At 38.1% G+C, this 21,065-nt stretch overlaps 1 protein-coding gene and 1 long non-coding RNA gene across 8 annotated transcripts in view; both read right to left on the bottom strand.

The window, feature by feature from the left end:
- Positions 1 to 1,927: 1,927 nt before the first annotated feature.
- On the bottom strand, positions 1,928 to 7,777 carry LOC134620829 (uncharacterized). 3 transcript variants are annotated; one of them, XR_010092145.1, is made up of 4 exons: positions 7,702 to 7,777; positions 5,061 to 5,150; positions 3,112 to 4,105; positions 1,928 to 2,492 (listed from the first exon to the last, which is right to left on the bottom strand). It is a non-coding gene; the product is annotated as an uncharacterized LOC134620829 (long non-coding RNA). The 3 variants fall into 3 exon arrangements; XR_010092144.1 differs by having other exon boundaries at positions 3,116 to 4,105; XR_010092143.1 differs by lacking the exon at positions 1,928 to 2,492 and having other exon boundaries at positions 2,907 to 4,105.
- A 9,900-nt stretch (positions 7,778 to 17,677) lies between these two features.
- The window catches only part of tmem198b (transmembrane protein 198b), a 35,742-nt gene continuing 32,354 nt past the window's right edge, over positions 17,678 to 21,065 (bottom strand). For all 5 annotated transcript variants that reach the window (XM_063467092.1, XM_063467093.1, XM_063467094.1 and 2 more), the window contains one exon: positions 17,678 to 20,424. In XM_063467092.1, the coding sequence (XP_063323162.1) occupies positions 20,272 to 20,424 (153 nt within the window). In that variant the 3' untranslated portion in view covers positions 17,678 to 20,271. The remainder of the gene's footprint in view (positions 20,425 to 21,065) is intronic.

Raw genomic sequence — 21,065 nt, 5'->3', positions numbered from 1 at the left:
AATCATCATACTTACATTTATAGCACTAAATGGACAAGCTCCAGACTATTTATCCAAACCTCTTGTCAAACACACTGCTGCTCTCAGTCTTCACTCATAGGCTCATAATGTATTAACTTTCTCTTGTACAAGACTGAACTCTAGGGCAGACAGATTTTTCAGTCTGTGGCACCAAGACTCAGGAACAGTTTACGACACCAGCACTGTGTAGCTGACTTTCTGGAGTCTTTAAAAAAAAAAAAAGAGTTAAAAACATTTCTGTTTAATCAGGACTTCTGCTGATATTTTTGGGTTATTTGTGTGTGTCTGTGTATATGTGTTTTTAATTCTGTTTTTTAACATGGTTCTTTGTTGATATTGTGTTGTAATTGTTGTACAGCACTTTGTGACTGTTATGCCTGTGAAAAGCACTATATAAATACATTTTACTTACTGGTTCAGACCTGGGAGGATCCGTCATCTCATTAGGAACATGACCCAGCGTTATCAGACATGCGTACAAGCATACAAACTACTGAGAATCATTTTTTTCACCATGATCCAGAATGATTTTTTTTCCCATTAAAATCTGATGCTATCTTTTAATTTTTTAGGCAGTGTACTAAACACCTACTGAATACATTCATAGACCTCTTAACTTTAAAATACATGCAACTAGTTGAAAAAAATAGTAAAATAGTTGAGGGTATCTCTAGTAATTTAAAGCTCACTTACCATCCTGCTAACCAGTTAAGCTAATTTTTTTCTTGTTTGAGGGTTGACCAGTCATTACACTAATTAGTCAGATAAATGAACCAATGTTGTTTTCGTTTGTTATCATAGTAAGAATAAGAACTGTTGACAGAAACTATGCTATGTGCATTACTAGTTTTTCCAGTTGTCGGAAATCCCTGAACTGAGTGGCTGTTCAACTTAAAAAAAAAATTTAAAAAAAAGTGCAAAAAGGCAACACTCCTCATTTTCTTTTTCCAGCCTTGTAAAAGAACTTATGGTTTATCTTTTACCAAGATAAGGAGTGTTGCCAACAGAAACTCTGCCACGTGTAGTTACTAGTTTTTCTAGGTTTGTGATCCTAAATTGCTCAACTACTGTTGCCTTGTTGGTATGTTTGGGTTTTTCCCTGAAGGATGAGTTAATTACTTCCCCGTGCCTTTGGGATTGACAACAGGTCCTGACTGTCACTGGGTGTGATGCAGAGTCATCCATGTTAGGAACTCAAACAAGCACATGCAGGGGTGGGGTGGGGGGGCTTTGAGCACCTGCCCCTTTCCTGATGGGTGCCCCTAGTGCCCTTTTCATGAGGCAATTTAAAAATAAATGTGTGTGCATGTGGAGTCCTGCCTGTGCAACAATCTAAGGAGCTTGGGGGGGGGGGGGCGGCGTCTGGACTTCTTTAGGTTTCTTGAAGACGTTTCACCTCTTATCCAAGAAGATTCTTCAGTTTTAAGAGCAACTGGTGCAGAGTCCCAGATTTTAAGCCCTATGGGAGTGTCCCCAAGAGGGTGACAGCACTTGGAACCGCAAGTGCTGTCACCGATCTTCGCATTTTATTATTATCTCATAACACATGTTTAATCAGATACCATCTGTCCTGTGGACGTGATGGTATGATGTGATTCCATATTAGATTCTTGATGAATGTGGGGACTTGTTATTCTGCCTGGTTCTGTGTGCCCCTTTTTAACTTTGAGCACCCGCCTCTTCAAACATCTCTGCATGGCCCTGAACTCAAATAAATCAGACCGTGGACAAGACTATCAGGTAAAGAAAGAAGCTGAGCTGTCAGCTGGTCACCAACTAGAAGTGATTTGGTTCAGGATGTGTGGGAGGATGCTGTACAGGCACAACAGGCCTAAAAGTCAGGCTGCCTATTTATTGGTTGATCTACATTCTAACCCACATTTGTTTTTTACATATTTGTCACATGTACATGTTTCAGATCATTAAAAAATAGACAAAGGTAACTCAAGTAAATAAAAAAATGCAGTTTTTTCTCAATGAGGATTTCATCAAGAGAATAAGTCAGTATATTCATAGTCTATTCCTCCACATTGCACGATCCAATTGAGGTGGTTTGAGCAAGTCACACTGCCAGACCAGGGGCACACTGGACAGATTACATTCCTGCCCTGACTTGGGAAAGCATCATTATCCCTGAGGAGGTGAATTATAGCCAGAAAAGATGGATATTGTACACAGTGGAGTTTGGATATTCTCATCATCTCCTTTGTGGGTCCAAACTTTGGGTGGTATTTGTGATTGCGAATTGTTGTCTGTCACTCTGTGGTAGCCCTGTGACAGACTGATGACCTGTCCAGGGTTTATCTCGCCTCTTGCCCTATGGTAGCTGAGATGGGCCCAAGGTGTGGGAGGAGTTCAGTGAGGCCATGGAAGAAGACTGTTGTTAACCTGGAAGCGTGGGGATGACTTCAACTGAGGATACAGCTATAAGGAATATTTCAAAGAGCTCATCAATCCCTCTGGTATGGCTCCTGTAGAGGAAGCAGAATGTGGAAACGAGAGGGCAAGTCATCCATCACTGGTAGTGAGGTAGTGAAACCTCAGTGGGAAGGTCTACTCTAAGCTATTGTTCAGCTTTGCTTCCAGATCCTTAACTCCTAGGTGATTTGCCAACTTGGTCCCACTCCCAAGTCACTACTTACTGACTCTTGCATACCCTTCCTTCCCTCCCTTTAGCATAAATTTTATACATGCAGTTCACTTTTTATTTTATTTTCAATGTGGAACCAACTACCCAAAATCACCAAGAATATCATTTTTGTGTTTTTATCAATTGACAATAAATGTTTGCATTGATGGACTTATATTTTGAAGCATAAACCACGAGAGGCTAACAATGCTTGTTGTTAGTTACAACTAAAGGTGTACCTGTGTGATTAGCTATCTCTGTGCACTTCTTGTGAACACGCTTATGGTTGTTTTGCCTTATTTGGTCCACAATTTGTCTTGTTTTTCCTCCAGTATCCAACTATAATCCAAAAAAATAGTAGTTGCAAGATGAACGCTCTTAGGTAGTTAAAGGAAGAAAGAGAGAGAGAGAGTGGGAGGATCAGGAAGGGAGGATGGAGTAAAAAGCGAAGGGGGAGGTACCTACAAATAGATGGACAAGCAGGTTCTGCTTCAGTTGCAACTCTCGCCAGGCTTTCTGTGAGCTCCAGCATTTCTTCAGCACAAACTGCTTCCTCTTACTGCCCAGGCTTTGCTTCCCACAAAGTCACTGAGTGCTCTTTTGCAAACAGGGCGATGGAGAAGAAAGAGCTGCAGTTACTGAATAGCCTCTTTGCCACCTACATCGAGAAGGTCAATAATCAGGTGAATTATCAGGAGCACAATGAGTCCATCCATGACATAGTTGAGGAGAAGATGAAGGAGCTGTTGAGCATGGCGTGTGAAGAAGACAAGGAGGACATAATCAGCGAGCAGGAAACCTTAAAATTGAGGTGGGAAGGGGCAAAAAGGGGCTTAGTGTGCATTTTTTTTAAATATGTGCAGGTTTCATCAATCTCCCTCCAGTAGAAGGTTAAAACATTACATTTGTGAGTCTTTATATTGATAATGTGATTATTATTATGTATATTGTTATTCTTTCACTGATAAATTCCAAACCTGTTTTGGATCCTTAGACAGTCAACATCTTGCTGGAGATTAACTAGTATAGGCCTATTCTTACTTAAACACTCACATGTAAAATAGTAAACGTAGAACTGTTTTTGACTTAAATAACTAAAACCGCAAATTATTTCCTGAGTTCTGTCTCATGATGTATTTCTCTCTCCTAACATGCCTTCCACCTCTCCTCTTCTTTTGTCTTTGGCCAAGAGCAGAATAGTTTCCACTGGCACTCTGTTGGCACACTGGAGGTGTTTGTTGTCAACTCGAGGCCAGATCAGCAGTTCAATACAAAAATCACATTCTTGCTGTTTGATTTCACAAATATTTTGTGCCAGTGCCCTTCCTTATGCAACCCTTCCCATTTATCCAGAACCAGCACCAAGAGTACACTGGCTTGAATGAAACCAGTTGCTCATCAAAGGTTTTCTGTCTAAAACCCATCTGTGTATCTTACTGGCGTCCAGGTTGGAAGCTGAGAAAAAAAGAAGAAAAATTGCAGAAGAACAGTTAGATAAGATTATAAAGGTAATTTGTAATCTCCAATAATTTTATCTTTTTATTGTTATTAGCAGGGATGGACCCACAGCAAACATTTTTTTTTAATATTAATTGGTTCATCTATAGTTTTCTGTTGTTTGATGGAATACTAAAACTGAAAAAGAAAATAATTGATAAATAATATAAAGCTGATCTTTTGTTCTGTTTAATCCTTTAATTACTTTGGTGTCATGTGGAAAACTATGGGTGATGTCTTTGTCAGTAAAAAGGCTGTAAACAGCCAAAAAACGGGGCAAAGCTCAAAATTCATACCCTCTTTGTTTGTAATTTAATGTCGCATTTTTTCAAAGCCATCCTATGGACTGCATTTGTTTGGCCTGTAATTTGGTCCCTGGGTCATATTCTTGACACCCCTGTTTTACAGGAATTGGAGTAGCAAAATGGAGAGTTGTTTAAAATATGTATGCTTTTTTAAATCATTATAAGGTTTAATGATATTTCATTAAAATAAATGCCTTTAATTTTGCAGGAAAAGGTTAAGGCTGAGCTGGACTGTGAGTTTCAGAAGAAACGCACTGGACTGCTGGAGCAGGAGATTCAGTTCCTGAAGGAGATCTATGAAGAGGTTCACTCCTCCTTTTCTTCTTATTTTTTATGCTATATTCAGGATGATGTATGTTTTTTATACATTTTCTTCACAGATTGCAAATTTATGTATTTTTGTAATTTAGCGCACTTAGAAGTATCATTTTAAAGAGCCTGACACAGTGATTAAGATTTTTTCTAAGTATGGTTTCAATAATGGTTCTGATGCATTTAGTTGTTAAAGGTTGTTAACATTGTTAACAGAGGTTATTCAATTAATGTGATATGTACAGACAAAAGCTCATATAGATAGATCCTAACTCTAAGCCTCTGTTTATCTTCACCTGTCTCCTCTTCTTCTGTAGAAGATCAATGAGCTGCAGAGTCAGAACCAGACTGAGACCGATAATAACAAATCAGACCTGATGGAAGCACTGGAAAAGATCAGGGAGCGTGTTAAGAGGATCAGTCTTGAAAAACACCAGTCAAAGGTCGGAGATATGTTATCATTATTAACTGCTGTGGTAAAGATAAATTCTGCTACCCAAGAGCCTGAATTGAACTGATTTTTATACAAATAAAAACATTAACCTTTGAACCTGGCATGATAAAACAGATGCAGAATATAGAGTCAGAGTTCGGGAGAATGAAAGAGAATATGACGAAACTGATGAACAACCTAAAAGGATATGAGGAAAGACTCAACAACAGCACGGACCTGGAGGCTGATATTGAACATTACGCAAAGCTGCTGGAAAAAATGAAAGAAAGGTGATGTTTTCAATTTCTAAGTTGACAGATTTTATTATCTGCTACATGGCTTCATCTTATAATTGTTTTTAAATTCAAGTGCTCTAATCATGGCTGGAGTACCTACCATTAAAGTTGTTGCTTTTAATCATTTACCTGGATGAAATCCAATAATTCTGGTTAATGATTTTATATCGATAGATAGATAGATAGATAGATAGATAGATAGATAGATAGATAGATAGATAGATAGATAGATAGTGTTTGGAAAATTATCAGCTGAAGCTGGTGATGCCTTGTTAGCAAGGTATGTGAATGTCACGGTGAAGTTTATTGAAATGTAAATTTTGCCAAAATAAAAATAAAAAACACAGAAAACAAAGTTTGGGGAAAAGCAGAGTTAACTGAAACTGAAGAAGTCTCTTGGACAAGTTTCTCTCACAGAAAACACCACATCCAGATAAACAAAATCAGCTTTCTGGAATACTGAACTTAAACTAAAATAGATATAGAAACTCAAAATACGGGGTTTAAATCCATAACGAAGACCCTTAAGTCCGTCCTGCCCCTGGACACACTTCCTATTGTGACAAAAATCTTTTAGAAGGAAGTAACGGCTTCTTAAGTAAAAGTTTGATTTCAGCCACCCATAAAGTCTGAGGTACATAGCCTTTTAATGGACATAGTTTGTTCATATGAACCATTAACTAATGGTCAGACTTTTAAAAAAAAATTTAATATATTTATTTGCCGCACTGAAGACAATGAAAGAATGAATAAGTATAATCATGTGATCATATTATTATGTTTATTAAATTATTTTTCAACATTTTTCTTTTTGTCTTCACAGGATTAATACAGGGAAAAATGTGGATTCAGATGAAGGTAAGAAAAAGGTGTGAAGACTCTTTAACCAGCATAAAAACCTCAATTTGTGTGAAATCACACTGCATTCAGATGGAGTCAAATACACATAACTTACTGTTTAAATATAGATTTTCGTAACAATCAAGTCCATCTGGAGATGAGCATAAACATATCAAAATAAAACATTTAGAAGGGCTGGCTGAGCACACGATCAGATAATTGTGAAACTCTCACACTCTCAGGCCATGCCCCTCAACAAACTAAACCACCATAAGTGGTATAAAGTAGAGATGGCATGATACCACTTTTTTATGTCCGATACCGATACCGATATCATAAATTTGGATATCTGCCGATACCGATATTAATCCGATATAGTGTGTTTTTTAATCAATAAAACTGTTTTTTTTAATATCTTGCTGCATTTTGTATAAGTTCATACTCAAGTTTAAATAAACAACAACACTAAAGCTATTCTGTTATACCTGTATGTAAAAAAATACACTGCACCCAAAATATTTCATAGTTCAGCAATACTGATCAATCTAATAAACTTAAACCTACTCCATCCTTACTATTCTGGTATTTTAAAAAGTACTTAGCAGAAATATTAAGCAACCTAACTAATAGGGTTGCAAACTCCCAGCAAAAAAAAAAAAAGGGAACCACCCCCACCCTCCACGTCATGATGCTTAATCGACGTAATCAACTTTAATTTGATGCAGTGTGAAAAAAATGCACAGAAATAAATTATTTTTCAAGAATAATTAAATATATTCAACATCTTTCTTCTACAGAATTGCAGACTGCACAGATGGTACTTTCCCAAAGGAAAAAGCACTATAGCATACTAGGGTATATTAGACTTAACAGTTACTATATACAGTAATGGACTTCTATACATTTTACATCAGATTAAAACTTTGGGTATAAGATTCAGATAATTATTTATTAAAAGCTAGACATTTTAAATGAGAATAAGAAAGATAAGTATGTCTTTGTGCCCCCTTTTCCCTGTTAATGCCCTATCGGCCCCCCTGGCTAAACTTTGCTAGATCCGCCCCTGCACAGTTACCAGCCGTCAGCTAGAAAAGGATCCTGGTGTAGAAAGTAATATTAAATAAATTCTAACAACAGCTTATCAAGGTTAAACGTGCTGCTGTTGTTCAGCCGCTGGTTTCCTCTTTCTGGTGCAAAGTGGGCCAAAAACAAAGAAGAGAGACGGACTCGCGACAGAAAAGCCGATCAGCTGATCATTAAGCAGTTTCACGATTGAAGTAGCAGCGAGAGAGAGAGAGAAGAGGCTCCATATATCGGTTGTTAAGCTTAACGTAGGTACGCTTTACAAACATTCAGAGATGAACTTACACACTTGCTTTACTTCTCTCTGGGATCACTTCCTCGGAGATGAAATGCTGGATTGCTAGCGAGGCTACAAATAAACACAGCCCTCTATCACGTGAGCACACTGCTTCGACGTGCTACGGTTACAAGCCGAGTTACGTCATGTCGCAAGTTTTGTGAGGTGCTTTTTTGATATTTAATGGATCGGATTACATTTTTTAATTTCTCGCCGATATCCGATCCAGTAATTTAGGTCAGTATCGGACCGATACCAATACGTAATATCGGATCGGTCCATCTCTAGTATAAAGTGGTAATCACGCATTTTAGCTCCTAATAAAAAATGGTGTCATTACCTTAGGTGGTTAAACTTAAGTAAACATAACTCAAATGTTCAGATTATTAATCCTGAAATTAGCTATAATGCAAATTATAAACCTCAACCAGTTATTAATGACACAAGAACTTAATATTAACCCTGAAATATATCTACAATTCATAACTGAGTTTATCGTTCCAACCAGTGGTCATATAATTCACCAAATATCACTTACATTACTTAAAACGGCCACTTCATTAGGTATTCAGTTTAACTATTCAATTCAATTTTATTTTATTTATATAGCGCCAAATCACAACAACAGTCGCCTCAAGACACTTTATATTGTGAGGTAGACCCTACAATAATACATACAGAGGAAAACCCAACAATCATATGACCCCCTATGAGCAAGCGCTTTGGCGACGGTGGGAAGGAAAAACTCCCTTTTAACAGGAAGAAACCTCCGGCAGAACCAGGCTCAGGGAGGGCCGGGGCCATCTGCTGCGACTGGTTGGGGTGAGAGAAGGAAGACAGGGTAGAAGACATGCTGTGGAAGAGAGACAGAGATTAATAACAACTATGATTCAGTGCAGAGAGGTCTATTAACACATAGTGAGTGAGAAAGGTGACTGAAGAAGAAATAGTCAATACATCATGGGAATCCCCCAATCATTAACATATATATCTAATTAGCATCACATGGAAGCAACATTGTGCATGTTTCTCTCTTGTATTTTTCTCCTAGAGAATAATGGGCAGTTAATAATGATAATAATACATTTTATTTGAGGGCACATTTCATAAAGCCAAGGTCACCTTACAGAAGAACAAAATTAATAAAAGGAGCAATAGTCATAAAATACATAAAATAAGTTAAAATTGCAAAACAGAATTTCACAACAGATAAAATTAGCACTAAAGCGAATAAGCCAGTTTGAACAGATGTGTTTTGAGCTGTGACTTAAATACGGGAAGAGAGTCTATATTTCTTATGGCTGGAGGAAGAGAGTTCCAGAGCCGAGGAGCAGAGCGACTGAAGGCTCTGTTCCCCGTAGTGATAAGACATGTGGATCGAACAGTAAGATGAATAGCAGATGACGATTTGAGAGGGCGGGAAACAGTGGTGATATGAAGCAGGTCACACAAATGGGAAGGAGCAGATTTATGGATACACTTGTACGTGAGAAGCAAAATTTTAAAGTTTATCCTGGCTGATATGGGCAACCAGTGAAGCTGCTGAAGAACTGGGGTAATATGAGCTCTTGACGGAGTACGAGTTATGACCCGAGCTGCAGAGTTTTGAAGAAGTTGGAGTTTATGAAGGGACCTTTTAGGGAGACCAAATAAGAGGGAATTGCAGTAATCAATACAGGACGTAATAAGACTATGGACAAGGATGGCAGCAGCATGGGGGGTAAGGAAGGGACGGAGTCAGTTAATATTACGTAAGTGGAAGTATGCAGACCGGGTTATGTAATTAATGTGAGACTGGAATGAAAGAGTATTATCAAGTATGACACCCAAACTCTTAACCTGAGGGAGGGAAGGGTAGGAAAATTTTCAATGTTAATGGAAAAACTGTGGGATTTGGTTAACCCTAGAACACTATCGCTATAAATAGTAACACAATCACTAATGCCGGGTGATTTTTACCCGATATAATATGACCAACTAAAAGTACTTGTCATCAAAATATATCAAACACATGACAAATCAGAGTGGTCAGCTTTTACTTTCAACTGTGCCATGTCTAACAAAATGAAAAAAAGTGTCATGGGGGGATGCTAAAGTAATGCTCCAAAATTACAGAAAAATCTGGAATTCAAGAACATTCCTAAAAAAAAAAAATGACGCTGGAAAGCTGGTCTTTGATACACCCATTCCTGGGACATTTGAGACTTCCCTGGTGAAGGCACAATCTCCTCGACACACTAACAGCTGCAGGAGAGAGAAATCATGTAAATGTATTTGCTCGGGTGAAAATCACCCAGCGATAGTGTTCTAGGGTTAAGATAGATGGTGTACCAACAAGTGAAACTTCTGTTTTATTATTAAGTTTAAGAAAATTGGAGGAGAACCATGATCTAATCTTGATAAGACAGTTTGAGAGGGAGGTAGGTGGGAGGGATGAATTGGGTTTAGAAGAAATGTAGAGCTGGGTGTCATCGGTATAACAGTGAAAATTTATATTATATTTTCGGAATATATGACCAAGAGGGAGCATATAAATAATGAATAAGAGAGGCCCTAATACTGATCCCTGGGGCACACCAGCAGAAACAGGATAGAGACTTGAAGAGTGTGATTTAAGTTGGATAAACTGAGTGCGGTCTGAGAGATATGAGGTGAACCAGATAAGGGGTGTGTGACTAATGCCAATGGATGCTAACGGGTTCAGGAGGATATTGTGAGAAATGGTATCATACGCCGCACTAAGATCCAGAAGAATGAGGATGGATAGAAGACCAGAATCAGCTGCCATCAGAAGGTCACTGGTAATCCTTAACAGAGCAGTCTCTGTGCTATGATTGGGGCGGAAACCAGATTGAAATTGTTCATAGAGATTATGGTTATTGAGTTGTAAGTGAAGCTGGGACGCAACAACTTTTTCAAGAATTTTTGAAATAAAGGGGAGATTTGATATAGGGCGAAGATTATCAAAGTTATTGGGGTCTGCACCAGGCTTTTTGAGAGTTGGAATAACAGAAGCCTTTTTCAGGGATGAAGGAAAGATTCCAGTGTTAAGGGAGGAATGGATAATACTGGTAATGAGAGGAGCTAACGAGGAAAGATAGGCTTTAACTAACACAGTAGAAAGAGGGTCAAGTTGACGGGGATGGTTTAGATTTTTTAATAAGATTAGATACATCAGTTATAGAGGGAAGAGTAAAGCTTGAAAATAACTGACAGGAAGACAGTGGGGGAAACAGGAAGTCTACTTCAGAGTCAGAAGCTCCTACAGAGTTAAGTTGATGGTGGATATCTGAGATTTGACGAGTGAAAAAAGAGATAACAGAATTACAAAAGTCAGCAGAAATCATGTGGGAAGGGAATATGTCTGGAGGTTTTGTAATTTTACTGAACAATGAAAAGAGAGACCTGGAGTTACCTTCATTAGAACTGATTAAACCAGAGTAGTATTCAGATTTGGCTGAAACAATGCAGTCTTTATAGAACAAAACGTGATGATTATACATTTCCTTATGTATAGTAAGTCTGTTTCTTGAATAGACATTTGAGTTATTTATGTGACCAATAAAACACCAGAAAATGTAACAACCCAGCAGGACATAAAAAGAGAAGAACAAAGAAGAACATCTGTCTCTGCCTGAAACAGACATGATGAAAATGAGGAAACAACAATTTTTTAAATAAAAATAAGAAATAAGGGTTTACACACTTCCTAACAACCTTAACAAAAGAGATCCAACCCAGTACTAGCAAGGTGTACCTACTGAAGTGGTCAGTGAGTGTATATTACTATTAGCCTGAAAACATTAAAGCCATGTATTCCAGCCCTAACCATAACCCTAACCTTAACCATATGAAATGTTTTCCAGAGCGTTTCACAATCAGAACGTAAAACACATTTACACGTATAGATTAATTCCAAACATCTCTCATGCCTCCAAACCCATAACATACAGACAATTTGTAACATAGCGTCGGTATGTTACGAGCTGGGATGAGAATGTGTTGATCTTGCCTTTGGCTTCACCTGCACGGTGGTTCCAAGGTAGCTATCCCCAGCCAACTTTCCCCTGTGTCGGGAGCATGCACTGGGCTCTCCAAATCATGGACAAACAGTATCCCACATTCTTGACTTTTAGTTCAGACACACTTCTTACAATGACTAACTACTCCCGAAATTTTGGAGATGTTAGCTCTTAATACAGTAAAGTTACAACGGGACACAAATAATATCAGGCTGATCCTGCCACAATTTCTTCCACTTGTCCAAATCACGGACAAATAGTATCCCACAGATGTTTATGCTTTTAAACCCATTTTGCACCGAGAAGCATTTTTCTGAAAAATGTTTTGATAGCAATGTTGAATATTATTACACAGGGAGAAAAAAAACCAACTACATGTAAAATAAATACACCATGAAGATGGTTTGTTTTTTACGGAGCACCCCAGAGGACATGGGATCAATTATTTGCAAAAGTGCTCCTCTGTGAAGAGGTAGTACACTGAAAAAAAGGCCATGTTGGATTTACTTGATTCAATAGTGGACATTGGTTGCACACAAATGTTTTGCTTTGGCAGAAACGTAAACAAATGAGTTAAATCAACACAACTTATTCATATTCAATAAACTTGTGCATTTTGTGTTCAGAAAACGCAAGTGGAACATGTTTAGATGAAGAAAGTTGAGCTCTTGGAATATTATAATCCTACACAATATTGTACTTTTATTTCAACAGTATTCAATAACTTTTACCCCAGTACTACTTTGTCACTTAAATACTACATGTTATCTTCATATTATATAATGTTAAACAAAGTTAACGGATCTACCATCCTCCTATGGTTGCAGGGGGGCTGGGGCAGCTCATCAGTCTCTCACATACAAGCAAACAACCACTTGTACCAGATTGTAGATTTGAACCCAGGACCTTCTTACTGTGAGCCAACAGCTCTAACCACCATGCCACCAACCCAGGCTTATCAAAAAGGCTTGATGCAGAATTTTCTTTACGTTTTTGTCCTTCATAGGTTAAACCACAATAAAAAGCAATAACATACACATGGTGTGTGTGTAGTGGTCTGCCTCTTATAACTTCAGTGATTTTGAAATCTCATGTGATCCTGTTAATTTCATGAGTCCAGCAACTAACCACTCTTACTAGATTGTATCATGTCATCTCAACAAGAACAAATGAAGTTGAATTTCGTACAGATCCTACATGATTTAATTACGTTCAAGATAGAAACATGAAACTTTTGTGTTCAAATTAAAAGGTAGACTTTTTTAATGTAACAACCACCCAATTTACTTCTTTTCGGTATACCAAAAAAAGTAAAGCTCGACTTGACTGAGATGGATGCCTTCCTGAAACCACGATCCAAAGCGCGCGGGACTGAAATCCCGTGCGGTGTCGCGGGATTTAACATTGCTATATTATTGACTTAGTTCACTCAAACATGATATGAACAATTTAATCTACCCTCTCTGCATATGACGTAGTTTCTACACTATATAGTTACACTTAACTTTAAAGCATGAGGCAATTGTGTTAAATACACGCAAGATGCTTACATAAATCCAAGAGCTGGCCAATCCCTTTTTTTCAGTGTAGTTTATTTTATTGCAACCTGTAATACAAAAGGTTTGAAGTGTGAAATAAACTGCAATGGAGTTTGAAAACAAAATATGTGTGTGTGTGGTTGGACGATGTGTTTGTGCTGGTGGTGGTTGGGGGGGATTCTTGTAAAACAAAGGGGGGGCTAGCAAAAAAAAGTTTGGGAACTACTGATGTAACTGAAAATAACAAGCACATGAAGGAAGCTGTGGTATTTATAGCAATGATTGAAAGGACTGTGGTACTGTTGAGCAGAAATGAAGTTCCATCTTGTATTCACCTCCACCCTCCATTCTGTATTCACCCTGGTTACAACAGGCTCACATCCTCTCAAGTACTGGTTGCAGTTACCACTAGATGGTGCTAGGGAGCATGCAAAGTCGGACAGTGGTTCCAGTGACAATCAGGTAAAATACTATCAAATTTTATCTGTGTGTGTGTGTGTGTGTGTGTGTGTGTGTGTGTGTGTGTGTGTGTGTGTGTGTGTGTGTGTGTGTGTGTTTCTTCCTTAAGAGTCCTGACAGGTCGTTTTGTTTTAGAAAATGTAGGAAAAGAAATTCATTCTCATCAAACAAATGTTCCAGTTCTTAGGTCTTTGTTTCAAAGTGTTAATTCAAGTAATGTGCTGAATTAAAAGAAGAGGGTGAATTAAAGCAGCTTTTTTTTCATGGCTCAGTAACACCAGACTATGAAAAATAAGTAGTTGTCTGGTGATTATGTTGAAAAGTGCTTTTTGCATTCAGCTACTGATTGCAAGTAGTTACAGCAACCAACTGGTTTAGATCACAGGGTGACTGCAGAGCGAGCGCCTTTGTCATTTTGCAGTTAAATCACTGTCCAACAGCGACTATTAACATTATTTTCTGTGTTTCTGTTTGAAATCTGTGATATTGTGAATGGACTCTAAATCTAAATAGTTAATGTGAACTTCTGTGTTTGCAGACGAAAACAGATTGACCTGGTCAAATTACTGACTGGATCAGTCTAACTGCCCTTTAATGGCTGAGTTGATCCAACCGACAGTGAGTGGTCACAGAACTGCTCCCCATCTTTAAAGCAATCAATTCAAAGCCCACAAGATTACAAATTCATTGCATATGCTAACAATAATTTTGCTCTATAGCGACTGTTATTATTTTATTTTATTGTGACTATAGTATCAAACACAGTATGAACTGATGGGCAGCAAAAGTTCCAAAACAAGATAAAAAAGGATTATTTTGATCCGTGAATTAGGTAAAGCTAGTCTGTGGAGCTGGATTTTAAAAATAAAAATTAGGAGCAAATGGCAAAAATTGTGTATGCATGACCAGATACAGGTGATCGATCCTCCCACCCCATTGGCCCATATTTATCATCTGTCTGACAATTTTCAAGATTATCTCAGCCTGTTCAAAATATTTTTTATATTAATGATGATTCAGTTTTAGTCACTTCAGTGTTTCTCACAATTCACTCATTTATTTAAAGGCTCAGAAATTGAAGTCTTTAAGTTTAAGCTTGGACCACTTTTTTAGTGATTTTTAATTGCCCCCAGTGCCAAAATGAAACAGGCAAATTTCTTTCAGAAGCAGCCCTTTTTTCTTATTTTTGAAAATTTTGCCAAAATAAGCGGCAAAATGCCCCCAAGCCCTTTACCTGATTTCAGTCACCTTTAGAGGTAGATGGTAGTTTGACCTCTGACCTCAGTTGTCAGCCTGTAAAATTACAACTTCACTCGCCTCTGTGATGCCTTGTGATCCACACGTAGTGACCTGTGGGAACACACTACACCAGCAGCTTTAAAGTTTTGCTACAAGATAAAATTTCTAGTTTTTTCTGTATAAATATAAAAACTACTTTAATCTTTCTGTCAGTGCTGTTGTAGTTTCTATGTGTTTAGGGCAGAGCCTTTGCTCGCTTTCAGATAGCTAACATGCATTCAGACAGAGAAGCCATCTGATAAAAATCTGATATAGTCAGTTTAATCTTTCTAATGTTTTTCTCCTACAGGACGACCAAGAGTAAATCCAGTCATCAATATAACGGCAGAAAATATGACAACTGGCAGGAGAGAAGAAGAATAATTTTTAAAAAAAAAACACTAATCTGTCCTACTTTTCTTGGTGGTATAATTGTAAAGCTGTGCTTCTAAACTTATTTGATCATTGAGTGGTGGGATTTTTTCAGTAGGCCAACCATGCACTAACATGAACTTGTGTTAACTTTTAGGAAATTGATAGAAGAACATTTTATGGGATTGGACAGTTTGGGTCACTCTGTCAGTGAAGAAGTCGATGAGAGTGACAGTGAGGACCCCAAAATCTGATCTGAGCAGCAGTTAGGGGGTCAGGGGTCAGTTAAGGGTCAGACATATGTGCTGTGTGTGGAAAAGCAATAGCTGTTTATTGTTAATGTGAATGATAGCGTATATGTGCGTGTGTGTGTCAAGAGCTTGGAGAGGACTTCATGATACCCTCATGTAAAGTATCAGCATGCAAAGGTACTTCAAGAGTCAAATGACAGAAATGTAGAATCCACTTCTGATTCAATGTCAGACATACAGAGACATACAATCGGACACACAGACTCACCTATGTATGTATGAGCACACACACACACACACACATTTGTTTGGTTGTTGGATTAAAAGCTTATATGAAGATTAAATTGGTGTTTTTTCCAATTAAAATAAAATGTTTCAAATAATTTGTTCGCCTAAATCTCCATGAGCATTCACACTGGAAAATGTTGTATTCCCTGACTGGTTGACAAGTGGTTGCTGATAGTTGCTGGCTGGAATTAGGCTAAATTGGTCATGAAGAAAATGCTACACCAACAATTCCATGTAATTGCTTTGATTACTAGCAGATTGCTGCGGTCAGCTCTCGTTTGCATGGATCATTGTGACTTGTCTGCAGACACTCGCTCTGTAGTTTTCACTCTGTAGAGAAACCTGAAGTGTTTGCAGACAGGTTACAGTCTTCCACACAAACGTCTGGCAACCTTGGCAACCTGCTAGCAATCCAAGCAATCAGGAGGACTTCAGTGCAATCAGAAGTGCTGGTCTGTTACCATTTTTATACTACTAACTAACTGCCAGGAACTTGCCCCAACAAATTACCAAATGGTCTTGGAATACCAGTTGGAATTTTCCTAGCAACTGGTCACTGACCAGGTGACTGGCTTTAGCAACTGATTTCACAGCAAGTGCCACAAGATGAAATTGGTCACAAAATTACTATGCACCAAAAACATTCTTAGCACTGCTTTGATTTGATTTCTGCAGCTGCCCAGAATTTGTGTGGAAGTCACCCACTTGTACCCAAATACTTACCAAGTAGCAGTGAAACTTGCCGCAACTTTCAGCAACCATACACAAAATACATATTTTTCCGTGGCAATCGGCGAGTTTCTCTTACAAAAAGAAAAAGACCCTCAGAAATTGGGTGAAATTCTCTTAAATAAACAATAACAAAAGGAAAGATCAGACATGTTTCTGCTGAAAGCAAACTATGGCACAAAATTCTGCCCATAGCAAACCACCAGCTCTGAAACCAAAGGAAAGTTCACGACCCTGATCACAGATGTACCGAGTCTGCCCGTTCAGGCTGCTCAACAGTCTGTAAAGGAGCATCCACACAGTGAGCAATTCACTCATATCTTAGGCTCAGGTTGCCTAGGTAACCCTTTAACGTATTTGCCACCCTGTCATATGTCGATCAACTGTATCTATTTTTCTTACTGGTGAGTCAGGACCTGGTTATTTTGTGTCACCAGCAGTTATTCCAACCAAGGTAGCTGTTATAGTCCCCAGTTGACAAACCACTTCCTTTTGGATGCCCCCTAAGTGTTCAGATGTACGTACATTGATACAGTTGTATAGCGGCCAAAAGACATTCCTGAGGCACCAATTATGGGCCACCTTTACACATGTTAATATGACAAAAACAGAGGAGGACTGCATGATGGAGGTTGATGACAAAGACAATAGTTTGATCCACACTCTGACCTCTGATTACAGGAAGCTCCTTACAACAGATGTTCTCTCTCTTGGTCAGCGTAGAGAAGCAGATCTTTCTCCTCAATTTAAATTTAAAAGGTCGAACACACCATTTTCCATATAAGCATTTACCACAGTAATAGTGCAAATAGTTCTTCTGGCTTCTTACATGAGCAGCAGTGTTTGTTTTTTTCCTCAAAGTGAGCGTCACATTTTTTTTTTTTACTTTTTTTTTTAAATATAAAGGATGAGCTAAATTGTATGTGTATCGGCACTAAAATGTACACATGATGAGGAGGAGAAGATTAAAAGGTGTCTGAAGATGAAGTTAAAGATCAGAAGAGCGATATAAGAGATGTTAAGGAAAAGGGCAGAAAGAAAGAAATGAGGGAGCCAACAATAGACTATGTTTCGTGCCTACATGGCATTGCTTTAAAAGACCACTCACACATTTTATTGTACACAGGCCCATTGGAACACATGCTTTAATGATCATAGTCATAATTCAGTTTAATAAAAGCATGGAGTTACTGGCCTACAGTGATGATTGCACTCTCCTTACAGAAAATAATTAAATAAAACAAATAAATACATCCCACTCGAAAGAAACCACTAAATGTGACTTTTAAGAAAAGAAAGTGTTTAAATATAACAATCAAATGGTAAAAAAAAAAAAAAAAGGAAAAAAATCCCACTCCCACCCAAAAAAGGTAGTAAGTGTTGTGTTTTTTTATGTACAAATTTCACATCGATGTACATGAAAGGGTGCAGGGTGTTCAGTGCCACACAGGATTGGGTGGACGGAGGGGTGAGATCATGCATGTCAGGTGAGAAATAGAAACACCCCCCCTCTGCACTCATGTGTCTGCTTTTCCTTTAAAAAGGCAGCAACAATAACGAAGTATTCACATTTTCACTGGTGACAAAAATGTTATGTTGTCCCAAATAAAGAAGGTCAATGCACATGATGGAAAGAGTTGCTCTAAATACAAGTTTCTATGGCCATTAGTCCATTTTGTCACTCAGACCTGTGAGCTTTGTTTACACTAGCACCTCAGCTGGGTCTGCCTAAGGTGCAAACAGGCACATTTCTGAGATTTCGTTTGACAGATACCTAAACCATCACTGAGAAAACCTTTTAATTTATTATACTGGAAAATAACCAATACCTGAAACACAATCTCTCAATCAGTTTCAATCTTACATGAATCAAACCTACCTACACAGCTCAGGTTAAATTAGGTTAAATAAAAAAAACAAAACAAACAGCTATAATAACCCTGAAATATTATGTAAATGTTAAAGGAACATTAGAAAACAAAACAAAAAACCCTCAAATTTACTTATTAAATCTTTATCTGTTTTCTTTTCAAAAGTTGGTTACAGGGCAGATAAACTGTTATTTGAATCAGAAAGTCAATACTAGCAAGCTAGGCTAATTTCCTTCCATAGTAAAGCAGGCTAACTAGTTTTTACTTAAAAAGTTGACATTAGTTAGCCTATCATGCTAACATCAACGATAATTCCCGCCACGTTTTTATTAGTGTCGTTATTTGTAATCAAGCTTTCACTTTCTTAACACTATTGTATCAGTAAATAATGACTACAGCTATGTGACAACTGGAATAAACAAATTCTTTTTAAATTAATCATATTTAAGAAACTAAAAATGTAACATTGGCACTAATTTCTGCCACTCTTCAGTTATGTTACCTCCATTATCATAAAGCTATTAAATGAAAATAAATGATTATTTTATCTGAAAACATTAGTTTTCTTGATCCTGTTTCAATTATGGTAAATGAGCTATCTAACAAATGAAATTTAATTTATGTTCACTTTTATGGCATAACAAAAAAAAAAATTATACTTTTTAATCAATGACCATCCTCTGCCAACTTTCACACAAAGGTAAATGGTAGAATGAAAAAGACATCTGTTTTAGACGTGAAACTGATCTCTTAGAGAATAAGTTCAGGACACAAAATGAGCAAGATTTATATTTTCCAGCACTGAGAATCCGCAAAATCAGATCTTTTGAGGTGCCAGTGTAAATAAAACCTAATTTATCCACACGTCTGTGAAAACAACAAGCTCACCTCTAAAAAGTCTTTTAACCCTGCTTTTTGTAGCTCCCATGGCTACCACCCCTCATTGAAAAAGTTTTTTCACTTTTAATTCAAGAAGAAGCCACTGGTGGGATATCTGCCAGTAACCGCTCTCCTGATGCTGAACTTTACAGTCCAAGGAGGGGCAAGGCACCCGTTTAAACAGATTCCCTGGCCTTCAGAGCAGTTGGCCGCTTGAAGTAGTGTGTCGTCCAGCACCAAGGGTGGCAAAGGGTTTTCCCCTCTTTAAATGTGACAGTTATGAAATCTTTCCTCATTTCAAAGAGGATGTATGTAGTCCGGATGGCACAGAGAGCAAATAGAGGATCTCAGTTTGCTGTGAAGGGTCATTACCTCCCTTTAAAGACAATGTTGACTGGACCTTTAATTCGACTTCCACTTGCTTCTGTAACATCAGTGGTAGAAACTATTAACAACGAATCTTCATTATTTTTGTTAGAACCTGAGGAGGGTTTGCACTGAAGCTCCAATCCCTGATCTGGTTTGAGTTGAGATGGTGGCAGACAGGTTGGGGATGAGTCCAGCAGGTTGTTTTGGGCTTCCACATCAATCTTTAAAATTGTAGCTGCGGTTTTTGTGATGTTAAGTACATGCATGCATTTGTGCGTTTGGACGATGAAAAGAGGTCAGCTAACCTCGGCACCACGCTGGTGGCTCCAGCAAGAGGTTTATAATCCAAAATTTATTTAGGGAAACAGTCAAATGTGTTTGCATTTCAGGTAAATCCAGCCCTATATATTTTTTCCATCCTCTTAGGTGTGTAATGGTTTGTTCTAGCACAGGTGTGATTATAGAGACGTACATCTCTCTGGGTAAGTGGTATGTTCAGGCATCTGGGAGGTTCTGGAGTGGTTAGACTCGTAGCGAAGGTCCTGCTGCTCCAGTGAGTGGCGTTGTGGATCCACAGTCATAGCCCATCTCCACTACGGCGTGGGAGCCTCCGACTAGCCGGCCTGGAAAGGGCTGTGCCTGTACCTGCCGATCTCTAAAACTCTGGATGTAGCTCTAGAAAGAACAAAGAGTTTATGAAGTTAGTCTGGTTCCTTCTTTTTATTGCCAGTCTTAACAAATGGCAGGATAACTTCAAAATCACTACTTACGCAATTGGTTGCCTCTAAGCTATTGAAACGTGTTGGAAATTTGATCATCTGGTTAAAATAATGTTTGATTGTGGTCACATGACCTATTGTTACCTATTTATTCTACACAATGAGTGCCTGGTTTCAGGGTCCTCGGCTGAAAAACAATCAAAATCATCACCCTGCTTCACTATTGGTATGAGTTGTTTGCACTGATGATGCTGTGCATTATGGCCAAAAATCTTCACTTTAGTCTGTCTAACGGACATAATACAGAAATCTTTTGGTTTGTTCAGATACTGGATCAGATTATTATTATCATGATATGTAAAGCCTCAGAATTCAAAGAGTGTGTACTTTCTTTTTACTATGAATCTGTCAGCAAAGGGTGAGCTGAGTTGAAATTCTAGTTTGCTAGCTTGCTATATTGGTTCACTAGGTAACATGACACATGACACTTGTGTATATTTTTAAACAGAATAAATTTTAGCCATCAGTAAATCATGTAATGGACCAACAAAACATATACAACTGATGTTTACGTTTTTCAGTGACAGCTCACATGGG

Source organism: Pelmatolapia mariae, linkage group LG23 (assembly GCF_036321145.2).
Source record: "Pelmatolapia mariae isolate MD_Pm_ZW linkage group LG23, Pm_UMD_F_2, whole genome shotgun sequence".
NCBI classification, from domain to species: domain Eukaryota; kingdom Metazoa; phylum Chordata; class Actinopteri; order Cichliformes; family Cichlidae; genus Pelmatolapia; species Pelmatolapia mariae.
This window is presented reverse-complemented; position numbering and strand designations above follow the sequence as displayed.